The sequence below is a fragment of the Dysidea avara genome, chromosome 9 (assembly GCF_963678975.1).
Source record: "Dysidea avara chromosome 9, odDysAvar1.4, whole genome shotgun sequence".
Taxonomy (NCBI): Eukaryota; Metazoa; Porifera; class Demospongiae; order Dictyoceratida; family Dysideidae; genus Dysidea; species Dysidea avara.
The window spans coordinates 17,040,839-17,064,746 of record NC_089280.1 but is presented as its reverse complement, the minus strand read 5'-3'; the positions used below and the strand labels follow the sequence as shown (position 1 = coordinate 17,064,746).

The window sequence follows — 23,908 nt, the reverse complement described above, 5'->3', positions numbered from 1 at the left end:
TCAATCCTGGAACACACCAGCAATATGTATGTCACTTGTTTGTGTGCTACATGTAGAGGTCTCCAAATCAATGAGATAACTTGTTAATACTGCTAACCATTGAATGGGGTTAACCTTCTATGTTGTTGTGGTCGAAAATAAAATTTAATTGTCTAGCCCAAATTATTGTTATTGTAAACATACTCATCTTAATATGCTAAATGTACACCTTATGGCTCACAGAGTTTTGTAAATGCTATTCAGTACTACACCTATGCACATGCCTTGCAGTCAGCACTAAAAGTACCGTGAATTGCACATCCATGGTCATCAAAGTCTATGGTGTCACGTGAAAATGAGAACAAGATTTGAACGGGATTGCTCACATTTCATTGGTTATTTTAGTCAAATCCAAAAAACTTTATGACTACAGATACACAATCCGCAAAGAGAAGTGCCAGAACAGCAATAGAACCTAAGACAATAAGTAGAATTACATAGAAATACTTTTGATAGTGTGACTACTAACAGATATACGTCTTCTGTGGGAGTTGAATGTGTGTTTACTGTATATGGGATGTCTCTGTTTCAAACATAATTACAAAATACTATGGTTTTATTAATCCACCAATCATTGTTTTTGATAACCTTTGAGAAAATGGTCACATAACATGTACATATTTGGTGGTGAGTACATCTAGTCTATAACTGACCACAATTGCTCATATCAATCACACAACTGACTCTGATGAAATGTTGTAGTGACTCTGTTGGGGAAATAACCTGCTTCACTAATTCCTACAGCAATGTCTACCACAGCCAATAGAAGCTCTACTGCATACAATTATAAAATACTTCAGATTATGATCGTATAGTTAAATACGTACAACAATCTGATAACCCATAAACCTGATACTCTTGACCAACATAAATATTCAGAAGTGAAGACAATCCTCTTATCATACACTACGATAGTAGTGTATAGTAGGGACCACAAAGGAGTAGGCATGGCCCACAAAATAATATCACCCAAAAAATAGCCTCAATTTCCCCTAACGACGATCAGGCAGTATTGGTTAGGTGAAACTAAGCCCAAACAAGCTTTCAGATCGACCCGAAACGCTTTCAACAAGTTGCTATGGAATTTTAAAAATAATTTATTTAACGGAATTTTCTACTGACTGAGTAAGTAACTGACTGATGCCTTCAGACAAGCGTAACTCGATAACGGCTAAGGCTATGGGCTTGATTTTTTTACTGTTTGACGTCGCTTCGGCCCGACAGGTGCCTTTTGGCATACCGCAGTATGTACAATGGACTTACCAGTGTTGTCCTTTGTATCCCATTCATCTTTACTGACAGTGAAAAGTGTCGATTTGGCGATAGCACGTGATGGCTTCATTTCGTAACGGAAATTGTCCGTAGTTGTCATAGTGGCTATTTTGATATCAGAGGTGCTTTTCAAACAGTTCTTGATTCATGTTGCTGTGTACATAGCCGACAATGAAGCGTAATGGATACTTCACTTTTCAGATGATAATTGGGGCGCGCGGCGCCATTCCAGATGCGGTATGCGTGGGTTCACCAGTCATAATTATTATTTACAAAAAAAGCTAACAAGCAAGTACACAGAAAAATTCGGAATTTTCAACTAGAGTAGGGACCATAGCACATCGATAAAAAGCACTGAAACAAGTTGGAGTAGCGCACGATATTAATTCACAGTAAAACAATAAGTGTTATACCCCTACTGTGCTCAAGATACCATAATGGAAATACACAGTAGGGATAGTGATGTACTCTTAATCTGATGCACTAATCATATACCCCTTATTTCAGAACCACCTCGTGATCTCAAAATCAAAGCACTGAAGGAAATATTGGTGATGGTGAAAAGAAATAATACTAAAGCAGTGTTATGTCTTTCATCTTTTTTTAAAAGTAGTCACATATATTACATATTTACCTTTTCATTATGTTGACATAATTAGGCTATATACATATCTAGTAAACCCCTGATGAAAATAAAATGTTCTACATTTAAAACTAACTACCTCTAATGTCTAAGCACTATAAAGTGGTGACAAAATTATCCACACGAAAAGTTTCCTTTGATATGGAGGATTGGTTTCTCTTGTCAACATTTCCTGTAGTTTTCACAACACTACATTTAACAGCTGAACAGCAACTTTCTGACCCAACTTCTTTCCTTACATGTCCATTGACTCCATTCAATAACTGTGAGAGTTGTTTTTCATATAAACTATTAGTTCCATTCACTTGATTTCCAGTAACAGTGGAATATAAACTGTTTAGATTGGGCCAGACAAATGGTGGCAGCCATATGGAGTTTGTAAATGTTTGTAGCTGAGCCAGTTGAATGGACCGAGCTTGCAAAGCAGCCAATTGTGCTGCAGCAGTGTAGTAGAGTGGAGAAGTGAATAATGGATTTGCAAAAAGTGATGACTGACTACCATCAGTGACAGCATACTCTAAACAAGGAGACATATTATCATAACATTAAAGCACATTCTGACATTACAAAACACAATGATTCACATTGAGAACCCATTTGTAAAATAAAAACATTCTCCCAATAGAACCCTGGCCATGACACACAGAATACTTAGAAACTTTGAAAAACGTGCAGTCAGATGGAAGGAATTCACTAGTCCCACAATACCATTACTGGATGCCATTTTTAATAGTTTTTGTAATGTGTATGTATTGTCTTGTTTGTAATCGTTGAACCTGTTGGTGGTACATAATTGTTATCATATATTGTAGTCACTGCCATCAATTTTTGTACAGTGGAACCTCAATTATCCCGACCCCACTTATCTGGATTCTTGGTTACCCAAACTACGGAAATGACTGCTCTATTAGGGTAGTAAAAACTACTGGTATTTAAAAAAAATATTCTTTGTGCTATTTTAAGGTTATTTAAACACAGTTTCAAAGATACAGACTTTTCAGACTTATGGACCACCCTGGTCCCAAGGGGTTCAGATAACTGAGGTTCCACTGTATGTTTGTGTATTGTAATGTCTCTCGCAAGGAAGAACAGCTTTAGCTGATTGTATGGAGTTAAAAAAAACCCCAATCAATTAGTATTTACTTTAAAGTGCATACCTACACAACAATTTTTTGATAGTTGTGTCACCAACTCAAAAGTATTAACCACTTCAAAGTCAGTAACCCACAACTGCACCTTAGGTACTGTTGCATCATCATGACACCCCAATTCAGTTGTTTGCCTTTACTTACTTACTTACTTGAGATATAGCCACCTGCCTATGGGTACGCACCATTGTATTGACAAGTGCATTAGGTGAAACACGTTTGCTTGTCAAAAAGCGTACAAAGATGACTGAGATTCTAATGTTACTCTCAGTGCATGTACAAACTTGCAACTAGAAGTATGTAACTGCAACATTAAGACAACCCAGGTTACTAGATGGCTTTCTAATTCAATTGCACCTTTTTTCTCCTTTAAAATGCATAGGGAGTCCTGGAGAAGAAGCACCTTTTTCAGTTTCAAAGCAATGTGCATGCCAAAGTAGCCAATTCCAACCTAACAAACTATATATTTCTCAGATAGACAATGAGCACTCTACCATATAAGCAGAAAATATGGCAGGGAGTTAAATCTGGCAGTTGGTGAATTTTCATTGAAACTGTCAAATTTAAATCCACCAAATATATGGCTAGCTAAAGAGATTGAAAACACAGAGAAATCCAAGGGAAGACCTGTGAACCTACACAGCTTATTCTGACGAAGATCTAGTCAACATTGAAAGATATTATTTATAGTTACTAAGCATGGTCCAACCTGGTCCCCCAGCTGCAGCCAGATATTTCTCTGTACCTTTCAGATTTTTTGTATGCAGGCCAAAGGAACCTACCTGCAAGGTGCATTCTCCTACTCCCGTTGATGAATCCCATGACAGATAGCTACTGAAGCTACATTACACATGGTCTCGGCCTTGGATACAGCTATATTACTTGAAGCTATCACTTGAGTTGCCATGACTATTGCTTGGGCTTTCATGACGCCATATGAAATTTTCAATGCGGTCCATGCATGATTAACACAGGCCCCTGCAAGCAAGAGAAACAGTCAAATTTAAATTTGTCAAATATACAAGTTGTTCAATTCACCAAAATATTGTTCCTGTCAAATTTTCTGCTTTTACGGTATTTATTGAGCATATAAAAAGTAGGGCTGTACCGATACCACATTTTACATCCAATACTGATATCTGATATTTATTGTCTATTTCCAATACAGGTTTTCTAATGAACTGATATCATATACACAGCTGGTACTTCAAAGTCGAACCGATATGCATTACAGCATAATAGAGTATGTGTTAAATTACTACAATTCATACAAATTGATGTAATCCTTTGTACTTACAAGTGTTAACAAACTTGTCTGTTTTTGTCAGTGCAAATCACAGAACAAAAAAATCAACCACCAAAAAACAAAAAAAAAAGTGGTACAAAAAAAAGAAAATTTTTTTGACCAACCTGGGATTTGAACTCATGCAGGTCAACTTTTGCAAGGTAACAACTCTACCATTTGACAATGTCACTTTGGCCAGTGTAATATCTGTATTGTAGACTTGTGATACAGATACTCGTAATATCGGTACCAATATAATATTGGTATTGGTACAGACCTAATAAAAAGTCCATTTTTCAAAATTTAAAAATCAGACTGGAATGTCTACCATATAGCAGGTTATTGTTGGAGCAGAATATTTCACAGAAGGGACAAAATCTGAATTTTGAAGGTTTAAAGTTCTAAGAGTGCATATTTTGAAGTCCAGGTGGATTTCAAATTCGTGTCACAAATTCTGAAAGATACACGTGCTCCTTGCCAACAGCTGACTTACTTATTGAATTCTTGTGCACTGGAGAGAAGACTGGGGGAGTCTTGAGCGGAGCAAATTCTAATCAACCACCGCCTATGCTAGTAATTCCCAACAATGGCAGTTCTGGATCAGCTGTTTACTGGCTATTGATGCAGTAATGATACTGTTTAACCATTACAACAACTAATACTGAGCTAAAAGACAATATTTCCATGACAAAAATGTTTGATCACATGAAGGTAAGTCACTTTCGAAGAGAAAAGTCTCTTTGAAATATCCAAAAATAAAAAAAATGACATGCTATACAATACTAGAAACATTATGTATATGTATGTACCTGTGTTACTAGTGTTGCTTATATTGTTATCCTCTACTGACTGGTCTTGTTCAACATATTGCTCACTAGAATCATCTTCTGTAACATCTATCACAGAGTCACACTCCATTGATTGTTGTAGAGAAGTTTCATCATCTTCATAACTATTATCACTGCTGTCTCTTTCTTTATCTTCTGGTGACTTCACTCTGTAATATACCAATAGGTCTGTTGCCAAAATTTAACTTATGCAACAAAGTGATGGATATAAGATGAGGCTACTGAACATTTGTTGTCTTAACCCTTAAACACGCATGAAAACTTTTAAGGAATTAAGCCGTGAATGTGCACGTAACTTTTAAGGAATACGTGTTTAGACAAAGCAAACTTATATAGTGAGGCAAGATAGCCTTTCCTAACTCTATTAGCATAAAACGAGATATCAATAGAAAGCTTATCATTGGCCTACTTGGGGAAGGCTAAATAACCACTGTAACAACAAAGGCTTACTTGTTATAAAGCGAAGAAGAATAACGTCTCGCTTTATCGCAACAGCACATTCTTTGTCTTGTCTGTCATATTGATTGTGGGTTTAATCACGTGAGCTGTATATGGCCTGATTCGCCATTGAATGGCGATTTGACTAATACTTGTTTGCAGCGATTCGGACCAACTGGCAAGGAGTTATGGATCATTTTCTAAAGGTATGTAGCACATTTTTGTAGTTCTTTGTTAAGAATTATTTTCACGGCGAGTTTTAGTTCCTATACTTTGGTATTAGGGTAAACCCCTAGGTATCATTTTAATGCTTATTACATCACGAGTAGAATGGCACAAATTACAAAGCCATATGATGAATGCTTCAAAAGTTACAGCACTTTGTTTACAGCCATGCGTAAAAGCCTATATATAGGCTTATACGTTTTCCAGGGGCATGCGTAATCTGCCTATATATAGGCTTATGCATGTTTAAGGGTTAAAGAACCAGCACAACAAATGTTGCTTTAAAATGAATGAGTATTAGCTAACGTTTAGTTTTTTGCAGCACTAATTAAGTTACACTGTACACATACATGTATAAGTGTACTGAAATATAGTGTTTCCATGCAGGGTAATAAAGTCCTGTACCTATAGGGCAGGGCTATAGACTTTGTTTCAGAGATATACTTATATCCTTACCATTGTTGCTAATTGAAATAGTGTAATGAAGTCCTGCACATAGGGCAATGATTTCCAGCACATACAGGGCAGGATTAATTAACTGTTGCGGTACTGCAGGAGTGTAGGTGTGTTTACAGTAAATTACACCACTTTGGGTTGGATGTACTTGCATTGGATATCATAATTATTATGCTGCATGTGTCCAAATAGCCAGCACGACAAACACTGCTTCAAATTTGATCCGGTTTAGTTCTTTAGTCCACTGAGCAGTAAGTTACATGTATAACTGTACTGAAATATAGTGTAATCAGGGAAATAAAGTCCTGCATGTATGGCAGGTACCAGTGCTAGTTTATATATATATTTCAAAACTGTTAAACTTGTTCTGTCATGTAATTTTCTGAGCACACTGAGCCGTGATACGCTTCTAATACTATAAGTGTATGAAAATTTTACATTTGAGTAGGGATGATAGAAATACAAGGGAGGTCACTACACCTGTGACTATACTAGTGGACATTTCTACTATAGCCTGGCAAATAGCATAAGTAGGATTAAATGTCCACTAGTATAGTCACAGGTGTAGATGACTTCCCTCGTTTCATTGCTCAGCACATACTACATCAAAGGAAACAAAGGCACCACACATATTAATTGCGCGACTGAACACATGCCCTGATTTTAATTATTGAAAAGTGAAATGGCCATTCCACTTCTGTTCCACTCATTATACAGCAGTGTAAATAAAGAACAGTACAAGAAGCACCTTTGCAATCAATCCAGTGACTACAACCAAATGCACGCCCCTATTATCAATTACTTCATTAATATGTTTCACCTGTTATACGGTATTACAAACAAAGAATGGTACGATAAAAACCTCTGCAATCACTCCAGCCACTGCGGAAAATTATGGACAATTCTCGTGATAGTTTAATAGCAGCCATGAAGTGTTACCACAAATCAACATCTATGCAGTAGTGGAGAAAGAAATGAGATACAAAGGAGGATAAAAGTAAATCCATAATGCATGCATTGTAGCTACTGCAGTTTACAAAAAAAAGTATGTCTTGAGCTGAAACAAGTGAAGAAATCAAGTCCATAACATTAACTGAAGTCGAGTTATGCTTGGCTGAAGGCATCAGTTAGCTAATCAGCAAAAATTCTGTTAATTTAAAAAAAAATTGTTAAAAGAGTTTGGGATTGCTCTGAAAGCATTTTTGGGTTTAATTATGCTTAACCAATACTGCCAGGCTGATGTGAAGGAAAAGTAAGGCTGAGGGTGATATTTTTGGGCAGGAAACCTCAAACCTTCATTATCCCTACTATACAGTACTGTATGATACTATTAGCTAAACTTTGAGGGAAGGATACTCATTCAATATTAAAACAAAGTCTACTCAATAGACATAATATAGTCTCATGTATTTCCAGCAATAGCACATTACAATTATCCTTATTTCTATACAAAAGTATTATAAGTTGATGTCAAAGTGTTTCCACTGCACTCTAAAAATGAAGTTTGCTTTGTACACAAAAAGTGTGTCCTGTCACACCAAAGTGTGCTCTATGACATTGCTTTTGTGTGCAAAGCACACTTCATTTTTTATAATGTGAGAGTTAAAATAAAAAAGAATGTTGCACCAATAAGGTTCAGAATCAGAGAAAAAATTACATGAAAAGTTTCTTGCAACAGAAAAAAGAAGATGCATTAAAAAGGTTGCCAGAGCGGAAAAAAAAAAACCTAGCTGGATTCAAACTGGGGAACTTGTATTTATAAAGCGTGTGCCCTAACTACTAAGCCAATCGTCTAACATTACCAATCAATCTTAAAAACCATATTATAAAGGCATGCATGAGTTGACTGGCATAGGTGTTTACTTGCGGCTTGCATACGGTTTACAGAAAGAATTCAAGTTCTACATCCTTGCACTAAACACACTACAAACGACGAACGATGGCAGTTAGAAGCTTTATTTAAACGTTAGCTTATTCCTAGACAATGAGTGCATCGTTTGGTGCCAAAACCGCTTTGATACATACAGCAACTGGTGAGAAGAATGTGTGAACTTAAATGGAATGCAGACAGACGGCTTTTCAGCTTTATATATATTATTAGTCATGTACTGAATTAAGTTAATATACTTACGATGATTTTAAGATGTCTAATCTTTTTGTAAGTAAGTTTCTCTGTTCTTTTAATTCTGATAAACAGCTTTCATTTTCTTCAGCAACACTTTTCAGTTTCTAAAGTATTATATGCAACTACATCACATTCAAATACACAGCACATAAAGAAATACAAATAATATTCTGTCAGCCTTTACATTACTTTTCTTTTATTTCACGGAAGCCCTACATTGAGTTAAACCCCAGAAGGTGAGAATCTTTAATATGAAAGACAACCTGATTCACACATTCAGTAGGATCAAAGGCAACTTGAAGCCATACTATATCCTAAAACTACAAGCACAGCAAAAATTGAACCATACATACTTGTCCTTGACAAAATTGATAATAAATAAATAAATAAATAAATACAACTTGGTTGTTTATCTAGCCTCATTGTGATGTTGTTGTTGACCAGCACTGAAGGTCTGACAGCAACATGTGCTGCAGCCTTTGGATGAAGTCAAATGCTTCAAAGTGTGGGATAAAAGGTGTATCATAACATAATTATATGATATCATTGTTATCAACACGTTGACTTCAGCAATTGTGAATTGTCAAGTGCTTTAAAGTGTGGGATAGAAGCTAGTTATTAAACCACATCTGCACTCGTAGGGTATCATTATTATCAACCTGATGTTATCAACAACTTGGCTTCAGGTTGATGACAATGATATCCTACTTGTGGTAGGATACCATACCTCACACAGAACACTATGATGGCATCAGTGTACATAAATTGTTTGGGTCACTTGCACTACTGTTTATCCTAGCAACTGTGACCTGGTGGTTTTGGTTTTGGACAGCATAATCAGATAATTATAAATAAGTCAGAAATTTAGGATAATTAATGCTTTATGTAAAGACATAAAGTTGAGGGGTATATTGATATAGTCCCACCCTTTCACAAACTTGCAAAATAAGGTCCTACATCATTTCAAAGGAATTCAATTAGTCGGCATGCATACCTGCTGGTTACGTCAGATGATTGCCCTCCAATTCGAATAAAAGTATTGCATTGCCAAGACAATTAAATTTTGTGTGTGAATGTCATAATTGGCTAGTGTAGAATTTTGCCAATAGAAATGATATGGGATCTGTACTTCACCGGACCCTTACTCTTTCAAAGGGATGGGAGATGCCAGACTATGGTATTGATCCATGTGTTCTCAAACTGTCTTATAACATGGCTTGGGGGAGGGGTGTGTGTGTGCGCTGCATATTTACTGATCAGGCGTTCGTTAAAACCTGGAACGGACCAGACTGGAATTTTATTGTTGAGGAGCGCGTATCCAACTAAAATAAATTTAGGTGCGCTTGCAAGGGATACAGGACGTGGATTCTGCTCTTCATTTGCACGATTCTCCATTGATTGCCAGAGTGGCTGATGGTGATTTCGAAGCAAATATAGTCGTATACTGGTATATATACAAGTTTGCGAAATGGAAATGTAGTGTATTACAAGGACTCGATACTCTCAGCATAGCTAACAATGGCAGCGAGATACAAGCTAGCTAAGACTGGTCATAGATAATATAGCTAACTGGACTGATCTGTATACATACTGTACGCAAGGAAATTTAGACGTAAGAAAAATTTGACTAATCAAACCGATTCGTCAAATTCCCTTACGTCTAAATTTCCTTGTGTACGGTATGTAGATCAGTCCAGGTATATTATCTGTGACCAGTCTTAGCTAGCTTGTATCTCGCCGCCATTGTTAGCTACGGTGAAAGTATCGAGTCCGTGTAATACACTACATTTCCGTTTCGTAAACGTGTATATACCAGTATACGACTATATTTGTTTTGAAATCACCATCAGCCACTCTGGCAATCAGTGGAGAATCGTGCCCTGAGTGCAAATGAAGAACAGAATCCACGTCCTGTATCCCTTGCAAGCGCACCTAAATTTATTTTAGTTGGATACGCGCTCCTCAACAATAAAATTCTGGTCCGGTCCGTTCCGGGTTTTAACGAAGGCCGTAGAGGACATTTAAATTGTAAAGATAGTATAGCTTGGTGAGTTTTGAGTTGACTCTTCAAGTGATCAATGAACAGTAACAATGAGTTGTTTGTACCCAGACATTTATTCCTTATAATTTGTAAACCAGCTGAAAATAGTGTTTCTCCTAGCAGCAGCTAAGCCTTGTTCTACAAATTAAGCTTTTGTAATCTTGTACTGTACAAGACCGAGTACAAAACCTTGTATTAAGGTAGCACCCCCTGGCCTTCATTTAGGACCCAGTGTTTATTTCAGCCCGGCTTTAATAATACAGATAAATACATACGGTATTTAATGTCCCTTGTGTTTGGTACACATGTAGTCAATGTATCTGTATATAATCAAAGTGCCTGCTAATTCAATCTACACACTGTTTGCACCCAATACAAATCATGATTCAGGCTTTCCTGCCCAAAATGTCATCCCAAAATCACTCAACTATAACTTTGCCTGTATTGCTTCCCTGAACACATAACACAAAGGTATCAACACCCAGCAGTATACAAATACAGTCATTCTGTTCTGTGCTTAATTTAATGAAAATTGTAGAGCAATGTGGTTGCTCCATGAATCACATTTGAGGAAATTTTACATTTAAGTAGGGATCACAGAAAAAAAGCAATGAAACAAGGGAGATCATCTACACCGGTAGTTATATTTGCTGTCCTAATTCATCCTGTCAATATATAGTTATAGGGATTAAATGTCAACTAGTACATAGCTGCAGGTGTAGATGACCTCTCTTGTTTCATCACATTTTTTGTGATCCCTACTCAAAATTTCCTTTCACTTGTTTGTTAACTTTTTTTGCAGGAGCATAATTCATTACCTGCATCAAAGGAAAGAATGGCGCCAGACACATTAATTGTATTTCGGAGGCTCCGGAAACAAGGTACAGCACTGATTAACATATGGTATTGCCCCTTATAACACTTGCACTACAGCACTTAAAAGCACAAACTCCATAAATAGCATGACATCACTTCCGGTACCAGCCCTTTTACTTGCTCGCAGCAGCACGTGTACAGTCTAAAAGTGTGATAAAGCCATGGCCCGTAGATCTACGTTGGACAACATCTTGGAGGCGGTATCCGCTGACAACTCCTTACAAGAAGCTCTTCTGGGTCGTCTGATGTCTGGAGCGAATGAAAACGACAGTTTTTCCTCTCAGCAGGTGAGCCGTGCCGACCACCCGCCAAGGACTACATCTCAGTCACTACCTTGTTTCCCTGCTTTTGGTACGCAAATGTACCAATCAGGACTGAATTCCCCTGGCAGTCATGCAAATGTGTCAACCGGGAAGGGTAACCCCATTGGTCACGCAAATGTGCCAATCGGGAAGTGCCAGTGCCTCGCTGGTCACGCAAACATGCCAGTCGAGAAGTGTAACCCCCCTGGTCACGCAAATGTGCCAGACGGGAAGTGCAAATCTGTGGACGACATCTACGGGCCAGCCAGGAAGTGGAAATGTATTCGAAGCCAGTATGCCGTCTTTGGTAGAGGCGAACGCCTCTCTTGACACAACCCAAGTAGGTGTCTGTGATCCAAATGGAAGAGTAGACCAAGGTGGGCATCAATTAAATGTATGTGAGACTAATAATAATGAACCGACCACTCCACGTTCAATTGTGGGATCGTTTGTGAATTTGACCCTCAGTCCATGCCCACTGACACGTTCGAAGCTCATACAAGTATCAATGAATACTTGGAGAAACACATGAGGTGTACACTAAACAAAGAAAACCGGACCCTGATGCACAAAGAGCACCCGGTCCCTAAGACTCCAGCGATGAGACCACCTCAGGTGGATAAGTTTATTAAGGACCACTTAGGGGCGCGTTTCCCTGCGAGGGAAGATGGCGAGTTTGCGAAGGTACAGTCCGCGCTACTTAAGACGTGCGGACCAATCGCATGCCTCTGGTCTGAGCTAATCGAGAATGGCCTGTTGGAAGACCCTGATGCTTCAATAAACGTCCTAGACGTGATGGATATAATGCAGCGTACACTCGTTCTGCTAGGCAACGCGAACGAGTTGTTGTCCCAGGCGAGGAGAACAAACTTACTACAAATCGCAAACAGTTCTTTAGCGAAATATGGCCAGGAGCCACAGCCACAAGCTGGGGAATTCCTCTTTGGCCCAGGGTTTACGACCAAATTGAAAGGTCAGGTGGAAACTGATACCACCCTTTCAAAAATAATATCTTCACTACCTTCTTCTCAACGATTCCACCCTTACACGCATAAACCACGATTTTCGTCGACCATCGGTCGCACTAAACAGCAGTTTTTTCGAGAGAGCCCTGCCGGAAATTGAGGGGCCCGGTGGGGCGGAGCCCACCCCTCACAGTATCGCAGCAACCCTCACAGTATCACAGCCAACTCAGAGGCTGGGGACCATCGCAACCAAGACATCAGTACCAATCACCTGCTCCCCAATCGAGGAGAAATTGAGTCAACTCCCCAAACCCGCCAAAACCCTCTCCTCCTTGGACTTAGATATGTCATTAGTAGCATTACACAGACAGACACCAGTTGGTGGCAGACTGGCCCAATTTTCTCGCAACTGGGAAATGCTGACAAGGGATCCATGGATCCTTACCACTGTGAAGGGTTACAGGTTACCCCTGCAGCAATGGCCAAGTCCCACGCAGGCTCCGGTGCAGTTTGCTCTGGACTCTGTTCATGCAGAAGCACTAGCAATCGAAATTTCAGGCTTGGTCTCAAAAGGCGTAGTTGCTCCTGCTCACAAGAGTCAGGCACACCTAGTCAATCCTCTCTTTGTCGTCCCCAAAAGCGGAGGAGGGTGGCGTCCAATTATAGATTTGCGGCATCTGAATCAGTATTTAAACCCACCCCACTTCAAGATTGAAGGGCTGCACATGATGCCATCAATCCTACAGAGGGATTCCTTAATGGTCAAGATCGACCTAAAGGATGCGTACTTAACAGTACCAGTAGCAGAAGAGTTCCACCCTCTGCTGGCCTTTCAAAATGGCCAGGGAAAGCTCCTGCAGTTTCAAACTCTCCCATTCGGGCTCTCCACCACTCCCTTTACCTTCACGAAACTCACAAAACCAGCAATCAGATTTTTGAGACAGGTGGGAGTATGCATAGTCATATACTTGGACGACATGTTACTAACAGCCCAGTCAGAATACCAGTTGCTTCAGGATCTAGCAACCACAATGTGGCTCCTCGTGGCCCTGGGGTTCATAATAAACCTCCCCAAGTCTGTGCTCATGCCGAGTACACAGCTGGAGTATCTGGGTTTCCTGATCAATACACAGACAATGACCATAGCTTTACCGCCGGCCAAGATTTCAGACTTGCAGAAGGAAGCATCAGGATTGTTGAAACACAGTCCAGTTCCAACCAAGTCTTTAGAACGGTTCGTAGGGAAACTTGTGGCAACCAAACCAGCAGTTTATATAGCTCCACTACGTTACCGAGCACTGCAGAGTCTGAAGGTCGCCACCACTCTTGCTCATCAAGAGCAGACAGTCCTTTCACAGGAGGCTTGCAAGGACTTGAGATGGTGATTTCACAACTCCCGGTACACTGCTCTTCACCACTGCTGAGACTGGAGGCGTCCACAGTGATAACATCAGATGCATCTATTCAGGGTTGGGGAGCAGTCTGTCAGGGAGTGAGAACTGGAGGTTGATGGACAGCAGAAGAGTCCCAATCACACATCAATATGTTGGAACTGAAAGCAGCCTTTTTAGCTATTCAGTCCTTTTTGAAGGAACAAGAAGCAGTGAATGTCTTAGTGAGACTGGACAACCGGACAGCAATTGCGTATCTGAACAGGATGGGCAGTTCTTCTCTGACTCCCCTCTGTCGTCTTGCTATTCAGGTTTGGGACTGGTGTCTAGCTCGCCAAATTGTTTTACGAGCAGAATACCTACCAGGCATAGAGAACACAACCGCAGACTGGGAATCGAGACACCACCAGGACAGCAGCGACTGGCAGTTATGTTCGTCAGTTTTCGACACCCTCAGCCACATGCTGGGCCCATTTTCGATAGATTTATTTGCCTCCAGAATGAACCACCAGTTACCTTCATACTGCAGTTGGAGGCCCAACCCAGGTGCATGCACAATAGACGCATTCTCAGTATCATGGGACGAAATGACTCCATATCTCTTCCCCCCCATTCTGCCTGGTAGGCAGAGCTCTGTTGAAGATACACCGGGACTCGGTCGAATTTGCTTGCCTGATAGCACCGGCATGGCCAGCACAACATTGGTACCCACAGGTACTGTCAATGCTGACAGACTTACCAATTTTGCTTCCGGAGGACCACGACCTATTACTCAGTACGAACTACCAACCCAACCCTCTGCAAGTGGAAGGGAGGTTGTACCTGACTGCTTGGCCTATCTCAGGCAAATCTACGAAGCACAGGGCTTTTCGCAGAGAGTTGCTGAGCTGGTCATCGAGTCCTGGAGAGGAAACACCAATGCTGCTTACAACTCAGCCTGGCGCAAGTGGAATAGCTGGTGTTGTAGACGGGGTATCAATCCCATTTCAGCAACTGTAGCTAGCATCATGGAGTTTTTAACAGATCAGTTTGACTTAGGGCTCCAATACCGCACTATTAACACTATGCGATCATCAATTTCCACAACCCATCCGGGCATTGAAGGGACAGCAGTAGGAAGCCACCCATTGGTTTCACGGTTGATGAGGGGAATGTTTAACTGCAGACCTCCAATTCCTAGGTATGACAGATCATGGAACATTGGAACAGTGATTGACTTCTTTACTAATCACTACAAATCAGCATCATTGACTGTTTTACAGCTTGCCAAGAAAGCAGCTACTTTGCTAGCAATAACTAATGCCGACAGGTGTTCTGACCTTGCTGCACTTGATCGTGATCATTTAAAACAGACTCCTACAGGAGTTGAATTCACAGTCGTGCAGCTCACTAAAACCAGATCCGAAAGTTGAGCACTCCTAGAAAAGTGCTCTACCATTACTTTTTAGAGAATACAGAAGTCTGCCCGGTCACAGTTCTGCAATTATACCTTGATAGAACAGCAGAGCAAGCTTCTTCAATGAGGTCACCTAGGCCAGTGTTCGTCACTTCTAGGAAGCCCATACACAGGGCAAAGCCAGGAACTATTAGTCATTGGATCAAAGCTACCCTAGGTAGGGCTGGAGTTGATACCAAGACCTTCTCAGCACATTCAACAAGGAGTGCCAGTACCTCTCATGCTGCAACAAGGGGAGTCCCTGTTTGTGACATATTGAAGGCAGCTAATTGGTCATCACAGTCAACCTTTGAGAGGTTTTATTACCGACCTAATGGCTCAGATTCATTCCAGAGGGCCATCCTTCAATCAACTGAAGAAACAAGGTACTATACATTCTTGTATTAATGATACATTTAGGTGCTTTAAACGTACCATATGTTAATCAGTGCTGTACCTTGTATCCGGAGCCTCCAAAATACAATTGAACAATTCCCTGAGGACAAGGTCCGTAAAGGGAGTTGTAATTGTATGAGCAGGTGGAGGATACAAGGTACAGCACTTTCCCCTCCCTATTATGATTTCTCCTTTCTTTATGCAGTGAAGACCAGCAATTTTTTGACAAGACTTCATTGCCAGTGACGTATGATGTATAAGTGATTTATATTGATTTGTTATTACTGATGGCATCCATATTGTCATGTACATTTGTGTAGTAGTATTACACGATGATCACTGTTCTATGTACGTAAATTAATTGTGCTGTATGAGTAACTGGTCTCAAATATGATTCAGGATAGCTATCCTGCAGTTAATAATACATGACAGTGTCACCACGTACTGCCCTGCATGTTCACAAGTCTAAAGGGCTGGTACCGGAAGTGATGTCATGCTATTTATGGAGTTTGTGCTTTTAAGTGCTGTAGTGCAAGTGTTATAAGGGGCAATACCATATGTTAATCAGTGCTGTACCTTGTATCCTCCACCTCCTCATACAATTACAACTCCCTTTACGGACCTTGTCCTCAGGGAATTGTTCAATTATGTGACTGAACACGTGCCCCAATTATCAATGACTGAAATGTAAAGTTGCCATTCTGCTTATTTTTCAGCTGTGTTCCACCCAATATAGTGTTATAAACAAAGAACAGTATAACAATTGCTTCTGCAATCAATCCAGCCACTACAGAAATTATGGTTGAACGCATGCCCCAACTATAGCGAAGTGGCCATTTTGCTTCAGTTCCAGCTATGTTCCACTGATACAAGAAATGCCTCTGCAATCAATCCAGTCACACTACAGAAATTAAAGTACTGAAGCCATGTCATGAGTTACCGCCCATCAACACCTACTCCAGGTGGTGGTGGAGAAAGAAATGGGACACAAAGGAGGACAAATGATGCGTGTATTGTAGTTGCTGTGGTTGACGAAAAGGTATGTCTCAGGCTGAAGCAATGTCAAACAGTGAAGAAATCAAACCTGTACCCTTATCCATAGTTGAGTTATGCTTGGCTAGAGGCATCAGTTAGCACAAAATTTATTAAAAATATTTTTTTTTATTTAAAATTTTATAGAAACTTGTTGGAATGGTTTGGGGGTCACTCTGGATTCATTTATGTGCTTGTAACCAATCCTATACCAAGCTGTTATGAAGGAAGAGTGAGGCTGAATTTGGGTGATATTCTTGGACAAAACAACCCAAACCTCCATGATCCCTACTATATGGTACTATCGTACTGTACAATACTACCATTTCGTATGAGTCCATTAAACTTTATAACTAAAGTTTGTGTATCCATCATATCCTATGTATCTGTAGATGTACTGCAGATATGTATAAATTAAAAATAACTTCACCCACTTCTATTCTGTGTTGTGGTCTAACCTTTATCTCCTCTATTGCAGTACACAGGACAGTTCTTAGAATTGGCTTTTTGTGTGTGTAGGGTTGGAGCTCCTGGTGAAGTGCTAGCTGTGCTTGTTTTAAACTCCTTCGTCTAATAATAGAACAGCCTAACCACAGTTGCATGCAATCATAAATTACTTACCTTTTCTTTTCTTTGGCATTATGTACCATCTTAGCATGGGAAATAGATTTGGTACTGAGAAACTCAAGTTCAGGAAGGTGACCAGAAACATCATCATCTGAATCTTCATCATCTTTAACAAATGGGTTTTCTACTCTCTTAATATCCACAGCATAAGCATCCACTTCCAATGACTCTACAGTAATGGGAGCTTGGGCTTTGTGTAATTTTCTTTTCTTATTGCCTTTTAAGCCACTACAACTATTCAATGAGTTATTACCTACAAAGAAAGAACCACATGTAATGCTATAGTTATTGGTATATACTTCCCCATCTGGTGTATTTTCTTATAATCAAATTTAAGCTAATATATACCAGAATTTGACAGGACATATTATTTAGTTCTGACTTTAAACTTGTAGTAGTTAATCGTAACTGCCATACAATGTAATCGACTGTTAACCTCCATAGCATCACACTGTAAGTGCTCTGTAACTATACTAACAACATGGGATTGGAAGCTCCGTTTGCAGACTCAATATAATGTGTACATTCTGGGTACACTTCTTGTATTTTTGCAGATTGTCTTTCAGTTAGTGAATCCTATTGATGGCTGAATTCCTGGCAATCACTGGCTGAATTGCTGAATCGTGCCATATCAACCTTACAATACACAGAACTACTTAGTAACCATATATCTAAACACAAAAGGTGTTGTTTATGTTTAATCCTAACTAACTCAGTGTTGCGCATGTGTATAAGTGTGAATACGTATATTCCTCTGCATGTGTATATCTAAACACATATATAAACTAAGGAATTAAACTATGTTGTTTTTGTTTACATACTAATAACCACAATGAATTTATTAGACAACACCAGCCTGATGTGGAATATCAGTGTTTCACATTATATGTATATCAGCGGCAAATACAAGGAGGTTGCAATGGTTTCAGCTGAAACCCCCTCTGAAAATAGCACACACCCCTAATTTATTGATGATTCATGTGGGTGACAATTCGCAATCATGTGGGTGATAACATCACCAAGAGTTATACATAGTGTATTATATTAGGACTTTTTCTACTGGCCAAACTTCATACTTTTGCCTTTGAAATCAGCAGTACGTTGTTCAACTTTTCTTTTTTTTTTTGTCTTTGACTTAAAGCTAGGCTAAAATTGCAATTCTAGAGTGGAGATCTGCCCCTGACAATCATTGAAAACTTCCTCAACCTGAAACCCCCTTTGAAAATTTCTAGATCCGCCACTGTATATGTACTGGTGTCCACCATCTCACATCCACGCTGATCTCCAGCTGTCTCCATCATTGTACAGTAATGTCTTGATTATCAGACAAGTTTTAACTTGAAGAACAATAATACAACTTTCCAGCTACACTTAATACATGATTACATAATAAACACACACTAGTCGAAATGAGTTGGCATGTCCATTTGAATACTAGCGCATCTTGCTATGAAACACAAAACAATTTAAAGAGAGACAAAAAAAATTATTCCATGCATAAGTTATAATGCCATGCCACTATACGGCCATCAATGGGTTAAATTAATTAATTACATTAAATAACAATCAAAAGAATGTTCTAGCACTGATGACATCTTAGTACATGGTAAAGTAGTCATAACAGTAATGACGTTGTGTTGTATTATAATAAGGAAAGTCGTCTCAACAGATGGGGGAGAAAACAGTAATATACCATTACTATTATTTAAATGATAGAGTCTCCTTCACTATGAAAAGCAATGGGCTGAGCAGTATAGTTGAAACTTCATAACAATTTAATACTTGTGGGTGGATTCTTCAGAGGTTGCATTTGCTGTCATTGCTAACAGGTCCTCTGTGGGTTGTCATAATAGTGTGGTGCTTGGGTGGCTTAATTCTTAGTTGGGGATTCACTGTAATCCTTCTGGTCTCTATTCACCTATATCTTATCGGATAATAGTCCCTGACCTGAAATTATTTATTAGGCTTATAAACATTTTATTAAATGTTAGATTTATTGGAAACTATCACACACCACAGAATATCTTTTGGCCACCACATCTTACACACCAGTTATTTCAAAGAATGTGATAATTTCTATTAACACTAGAGCCATCTGGTTTAGTGACCTCTCAGAGGTGTAGGCATAATATAATTAAGTTGTGATGTCATAACAGCTGCAACCTCATAACACTTGATAATTAAAATTTCATGTGCCTTTACAAGATTCCCATCAATGACACAACTACTAATACCAGTATAATATTTACATGACACATTAAGATTGCCTGGGGCTGTTTCAGTTTCAACTACAACTACAAAACCTCATACTACCCCACCCATTTTGTCTGCTACATTTTCCATCTAAAACAGTTTAACTAAAGCTAAAGTAGTACAGGGGCTTGTAACATTAGAGAGAATGAATACATAAAGCTTCTGATACCACTCAAATGCAATGTCGTCTTGCATGAGTGTGAGCAATTGAAAAACCGACTAATTAAAGGGAGTGGCACATGTTTCACTCACGAGTATTCATCCAATTTTGTTTGGGATGAATGCTCGCGAGCAAAACAGGTGCCACACCCTTTAATTAGAGGTTTTTTAAATTGCTCGCACTTATGTGAGATAACGTTGCATTTGAGTGGTACGTACTGTAATTATTCACTGACAAAATATTCACTTCTGGAAGTCACAGTTGTCTACTGTTCACACTTGTATTATGTACTATACCAACAACAACATTCAGTGTTCAGCTAAGGAAGCCACATTATGTTTTATAATAATTGTTTTTTGTGTCACAAGATGCAATAAACGTCTAACACTGCTGGGTATACACAGACATAATAGTAAGGATCGTCAGGGTTAAAATATTGACCAGAAACCAGCATCACAATACCTTCATGGTGCCTTGGCAGTATTGGTTAGGTATAACCAAGCCCAAAAGTACCTTCGATGTGACCCAAAATGCTCACCAATAAGCTGCTTCAAAATTTAAAATTTTGTTTAGTGACTGACTGACAAACTAACTGATTGCCTTCAGACCAGTGTAATGTAGAGCTGAGCGATAGTAGCGATTAATCGGTTATCGTGATAGCTATTAACAATTGTGATCTTGATAGTATACTATCGTGCTATCGTGATTACTTATCCATATCTGTGCTTGGTCAAAAATATGGATAACAAAAGCAAAGATGATAATGTTGAAGTTCAGAAAACCAGTAGCTTGAGCATGGACAACAAAGATAACAACTGTAATACTGACACATAACAATTTTTAGTGGAGTGTTAGAAAAGCAGATGTGTGGTGTGTACATAATTGGAGTATTCAAGTGTTTATATAAGTGAGATTGAGTGTCTTTAATAACTGCTAGTAACTATCGTGATACTATCGTTATCGTGATATAAAAGTTACTATCAAATCGTGATTATGATAGTTGTACTATTGCTCAGCTCTAGTGTAATGGCTAAAGCCATGGGCAGACGTTGCTTCAGCCCGACATGTAACCAGACTCTATGGTATGTTACAAAAAGTTAACAAACAAGTGTAGGAATTTTACAAGCTAGCAGAGATCATCACAATAGAAAGTACTTAAACAAGCTAGAGAGAATTACCTGGAGCCAAGCTGGATATAGTGATTAAACGTGCACTTCAAAACAAGCCAATTAAAGGGCGTGGCACCCGTTTTGCTCACAAGTATTCATCCCGGGATGAATACTTGTGAGTGAAATGGGTGCCACGCCCTTTAATTAGCTCATCTTTTAATCACTGTGAGACGACGTTGCATTTCAGCAGTACCATAATTTATATGTGGAAAATATATGTTTGCATGGTTATAACAAGAACCAGTGGTCAATAATTCTTACATTACATGATCTCAGTCTACCGCACAGAGTATTAAAATGAATGGGTCTACAAAAAATGGGACCACAACAACTTTATAGCTGAAAGACAGCCAATTAAAGCAGATGGTGAAAACTGGGAGGTTGTAGGATCTTTGTTCACTAAGTTAAAGGACAAATTAATCGGTTGCTTATGCTACCGCTTTTCATGTGTTTTGCAAACAGTTTCATGTCCTTACATTAAACACTAGTGTATTGTATAACATTTTTCAAATGTCACACATGAAACATTACCCATTCCTACATACTTTCTGAATGCAGCCATTTCAGTTATTCATGTATGTCAAACAATACACAACTTTATAGCGTATACTTGTGTTATAAACAAACTCATGTATTATTATTGTGTAGAACTCTAAATCTACACGGATATAACAACACGGACAGTCATATATACACGCATGTATTACATGTCTGGTTGCATGATGTGAGCATCCAAAGAATATATCCATACACAACCATTGTAGCCTAGCCAGAGTGCCGTCTATGTATCAATGCACAGTATACAATCAGTTTAATCTCCATGTATTGTCTCCTACAACCACTAAGTCCTACAATGGGTAAGTTTATGAATGACGATTATGTACCATTACATCAGCACGCTCGTACATGGTTGCATAATCAGTCATGTCATGCAATTACTACCTCATAACAAGTCCTGTAATAAAGTGGCAAAGCAGAACCTCCTAAGAATTTCACCACACCAGTTAATGGGGTCTGTATAGCCACATTCTGGCATGCAAACAATCCATGACACTAATTTCTTGGAACTCAGAACTTGCCAGCTGTGCCTCAAGTAAACAACACTTGCACTCCCATGGCAAGACTACATACCCTCTATTGACAAGTATGTCCGTAGTTCTGGATAACAAAGTCAACTTCACTGAATGACTTAGCTACTGAGTTTACGACAGCCTCAGTTGTAGTTGCTGGCAGTTCATCACGGTGTTTCTGTCTCACATGCATGTGTCTAACAATATCATAGCCGGTCTTACCAGCGTCATTGGGTCTTGTTCTCTTTCCTTCCAAGATGTTTGCAGCTTCAACAATGAGCAACAAATTTCCTTCTTCTCTATTGCCTCGACTATTGCTCATATCGTGACCAATTTCGGCTCAGCTGCTGTGGGTAGGCTATGAGTGAAATACAAACGTCTTATATAGCTACTAAGTTGCACTTACAATTGTGATAGAAGGTTTGATGTAGAATAGACATTCACAGTGCAGACTCACTATAGACTACACAGGTAGCTAGTTCGTACCGCTAAATATATGACGCATGGCTATTAATTAATTAGCATTGGCATGTGGACGTGACGGCGTAATTTGCCCAAATACGTGGGCGACCCGTACGTGGGCGAAGCAGAACCTGAAGTGGGGTTGAGCCAATTCGTTGAAAATCCATTATCTAGTTAATATCATGCCACCAAATGCAACTGAATTCATTTCTCAAACTCGTTTTCTATTGTTCTAGTCACGTAGCTACATGGTACACCTATAGCTATAGTCTATATAGCCATGTCTTTGATCAACCCAACCATTAACTTCCGCTTCAGGACGACAGCGTCCGGCGTTATAGTAAGTCATACTTGTAGGCTAGCCATATGTCAAGCTTGGTGTAGTAGTAGCCATCACTAATTCAGAGGAGTAGCTATAACCCATACTGACTCTTGATACAAGTAGCTAACTGTTGCAGTTCGGTTGCTGACACATTCTAGCTGTCCAGCACTTGACAGCCCTGCAGGGAAATTAACCATGCAGGATAAGTGTTGTCTGCATGAAGAAAGAGTTAATACTTCTGCTTTCTTTGGCCCATTTTCACCTTATTATAACTAGCTAATCTGTCATTTGTCCAAACTTCAGTATTAGGTTTAATAGGTATAATCAAGAGTTCATAATATAAAGATGAACTCTTGGTATAATCCTAAGGCTGCAGCACAAGTTGCTGTCAGACCTTCAGTGCTGGTCACTGTAAAGTGCTAATAATAAATGTGTTTACTCCACTAAAATCCTTGGTCTTGTTGTGGTCAAAAAAAACTCCACTAATTGTTATGGTTCATATTTGTCAAGGGTGGGTTGTCTGGAGAATGTGTGGAGATCATATAAGGCTTCAGTGGTGAAAATCTCAAGAGTATTTTAATTGAAAAAAGGTGCCACCCTGAAACAACTATCAAGTTGACATGACCTAAACAGATAACACAATGTCAGTAATGAAATGTGAATCACCACAGATGTGTGTATGCCAATATGGAATTTACTACTTGAGTTATATAATGTCCCATAATAATGGACTAGTGGGTGACAGGTTTTTTCTACATTTTGATGTTAATTGTGCATGAAATGTGTAGTAATAGTTTTAGCACAATGAGTTGCACAACTCTGTATAGTTGATAATAAGGAATGGTTGAAATGTCAACTACACAACTGACCAGTCACCTACTTTGTAATTGCTACAAAGTCAAAACAATTACACAGAAAATGTATATGT

The 23,908-nt window shown here is 39.1% G+C and overlaps 1 protein-coding gene across 4 annotated transcripts; it reads right to left on the bottom strand.

Annotated features, from left to right (window-relative positions):
* Positions 1–1,905: 1,905 nt before the first annotated feature.
* Positions 1,906–22,717, bottom strand: LOC136266955 (uncharacterized). 4 transcript variants are annotated; one of them, XM_066062003.1, is made up of 7 exons: positions 22,603–22,717; positions 22,419–22,554; positions 17,539–17,797; positions 17,376–17,487; positions 8,486–8,583; positions 5,197–5,384; positions 1,906–2,471 (listed from the first exon to the last, which is right to left on the bottom strand). In XM_066062003.1, exons 2-7 carry the CDS (start codon positions 22,516–22,518, stop codon positions 2,050–2,052), a joined length of 1,179 nt encoding a protein of 392 aa, XP_065918075.1. In that variant the 5' UTR covers positions 22,519–22,554; positions 22,603–22,717; the 3' UTR covers positions 1,906–2,049. The 4 variants fall into 4 exon arrangements, with proteins under 4 accessions (XP_065918075.1, XP_065918076.1, XP_065918078.1 ...); XM_066062004.1 differs by having other exon boundaries at positions 22,419–22,543; positions 22,603–22,699; XM_066062006.1 differs by lacking the exon at positions 22,603–22,717 and adding an exon at positions 21,834–21,974 and having other exon boundaries at positions 22,419–22,552.
* Between the last annotated feature and the right edge of the window lie 1,191 nt (positions 22,718–23,908).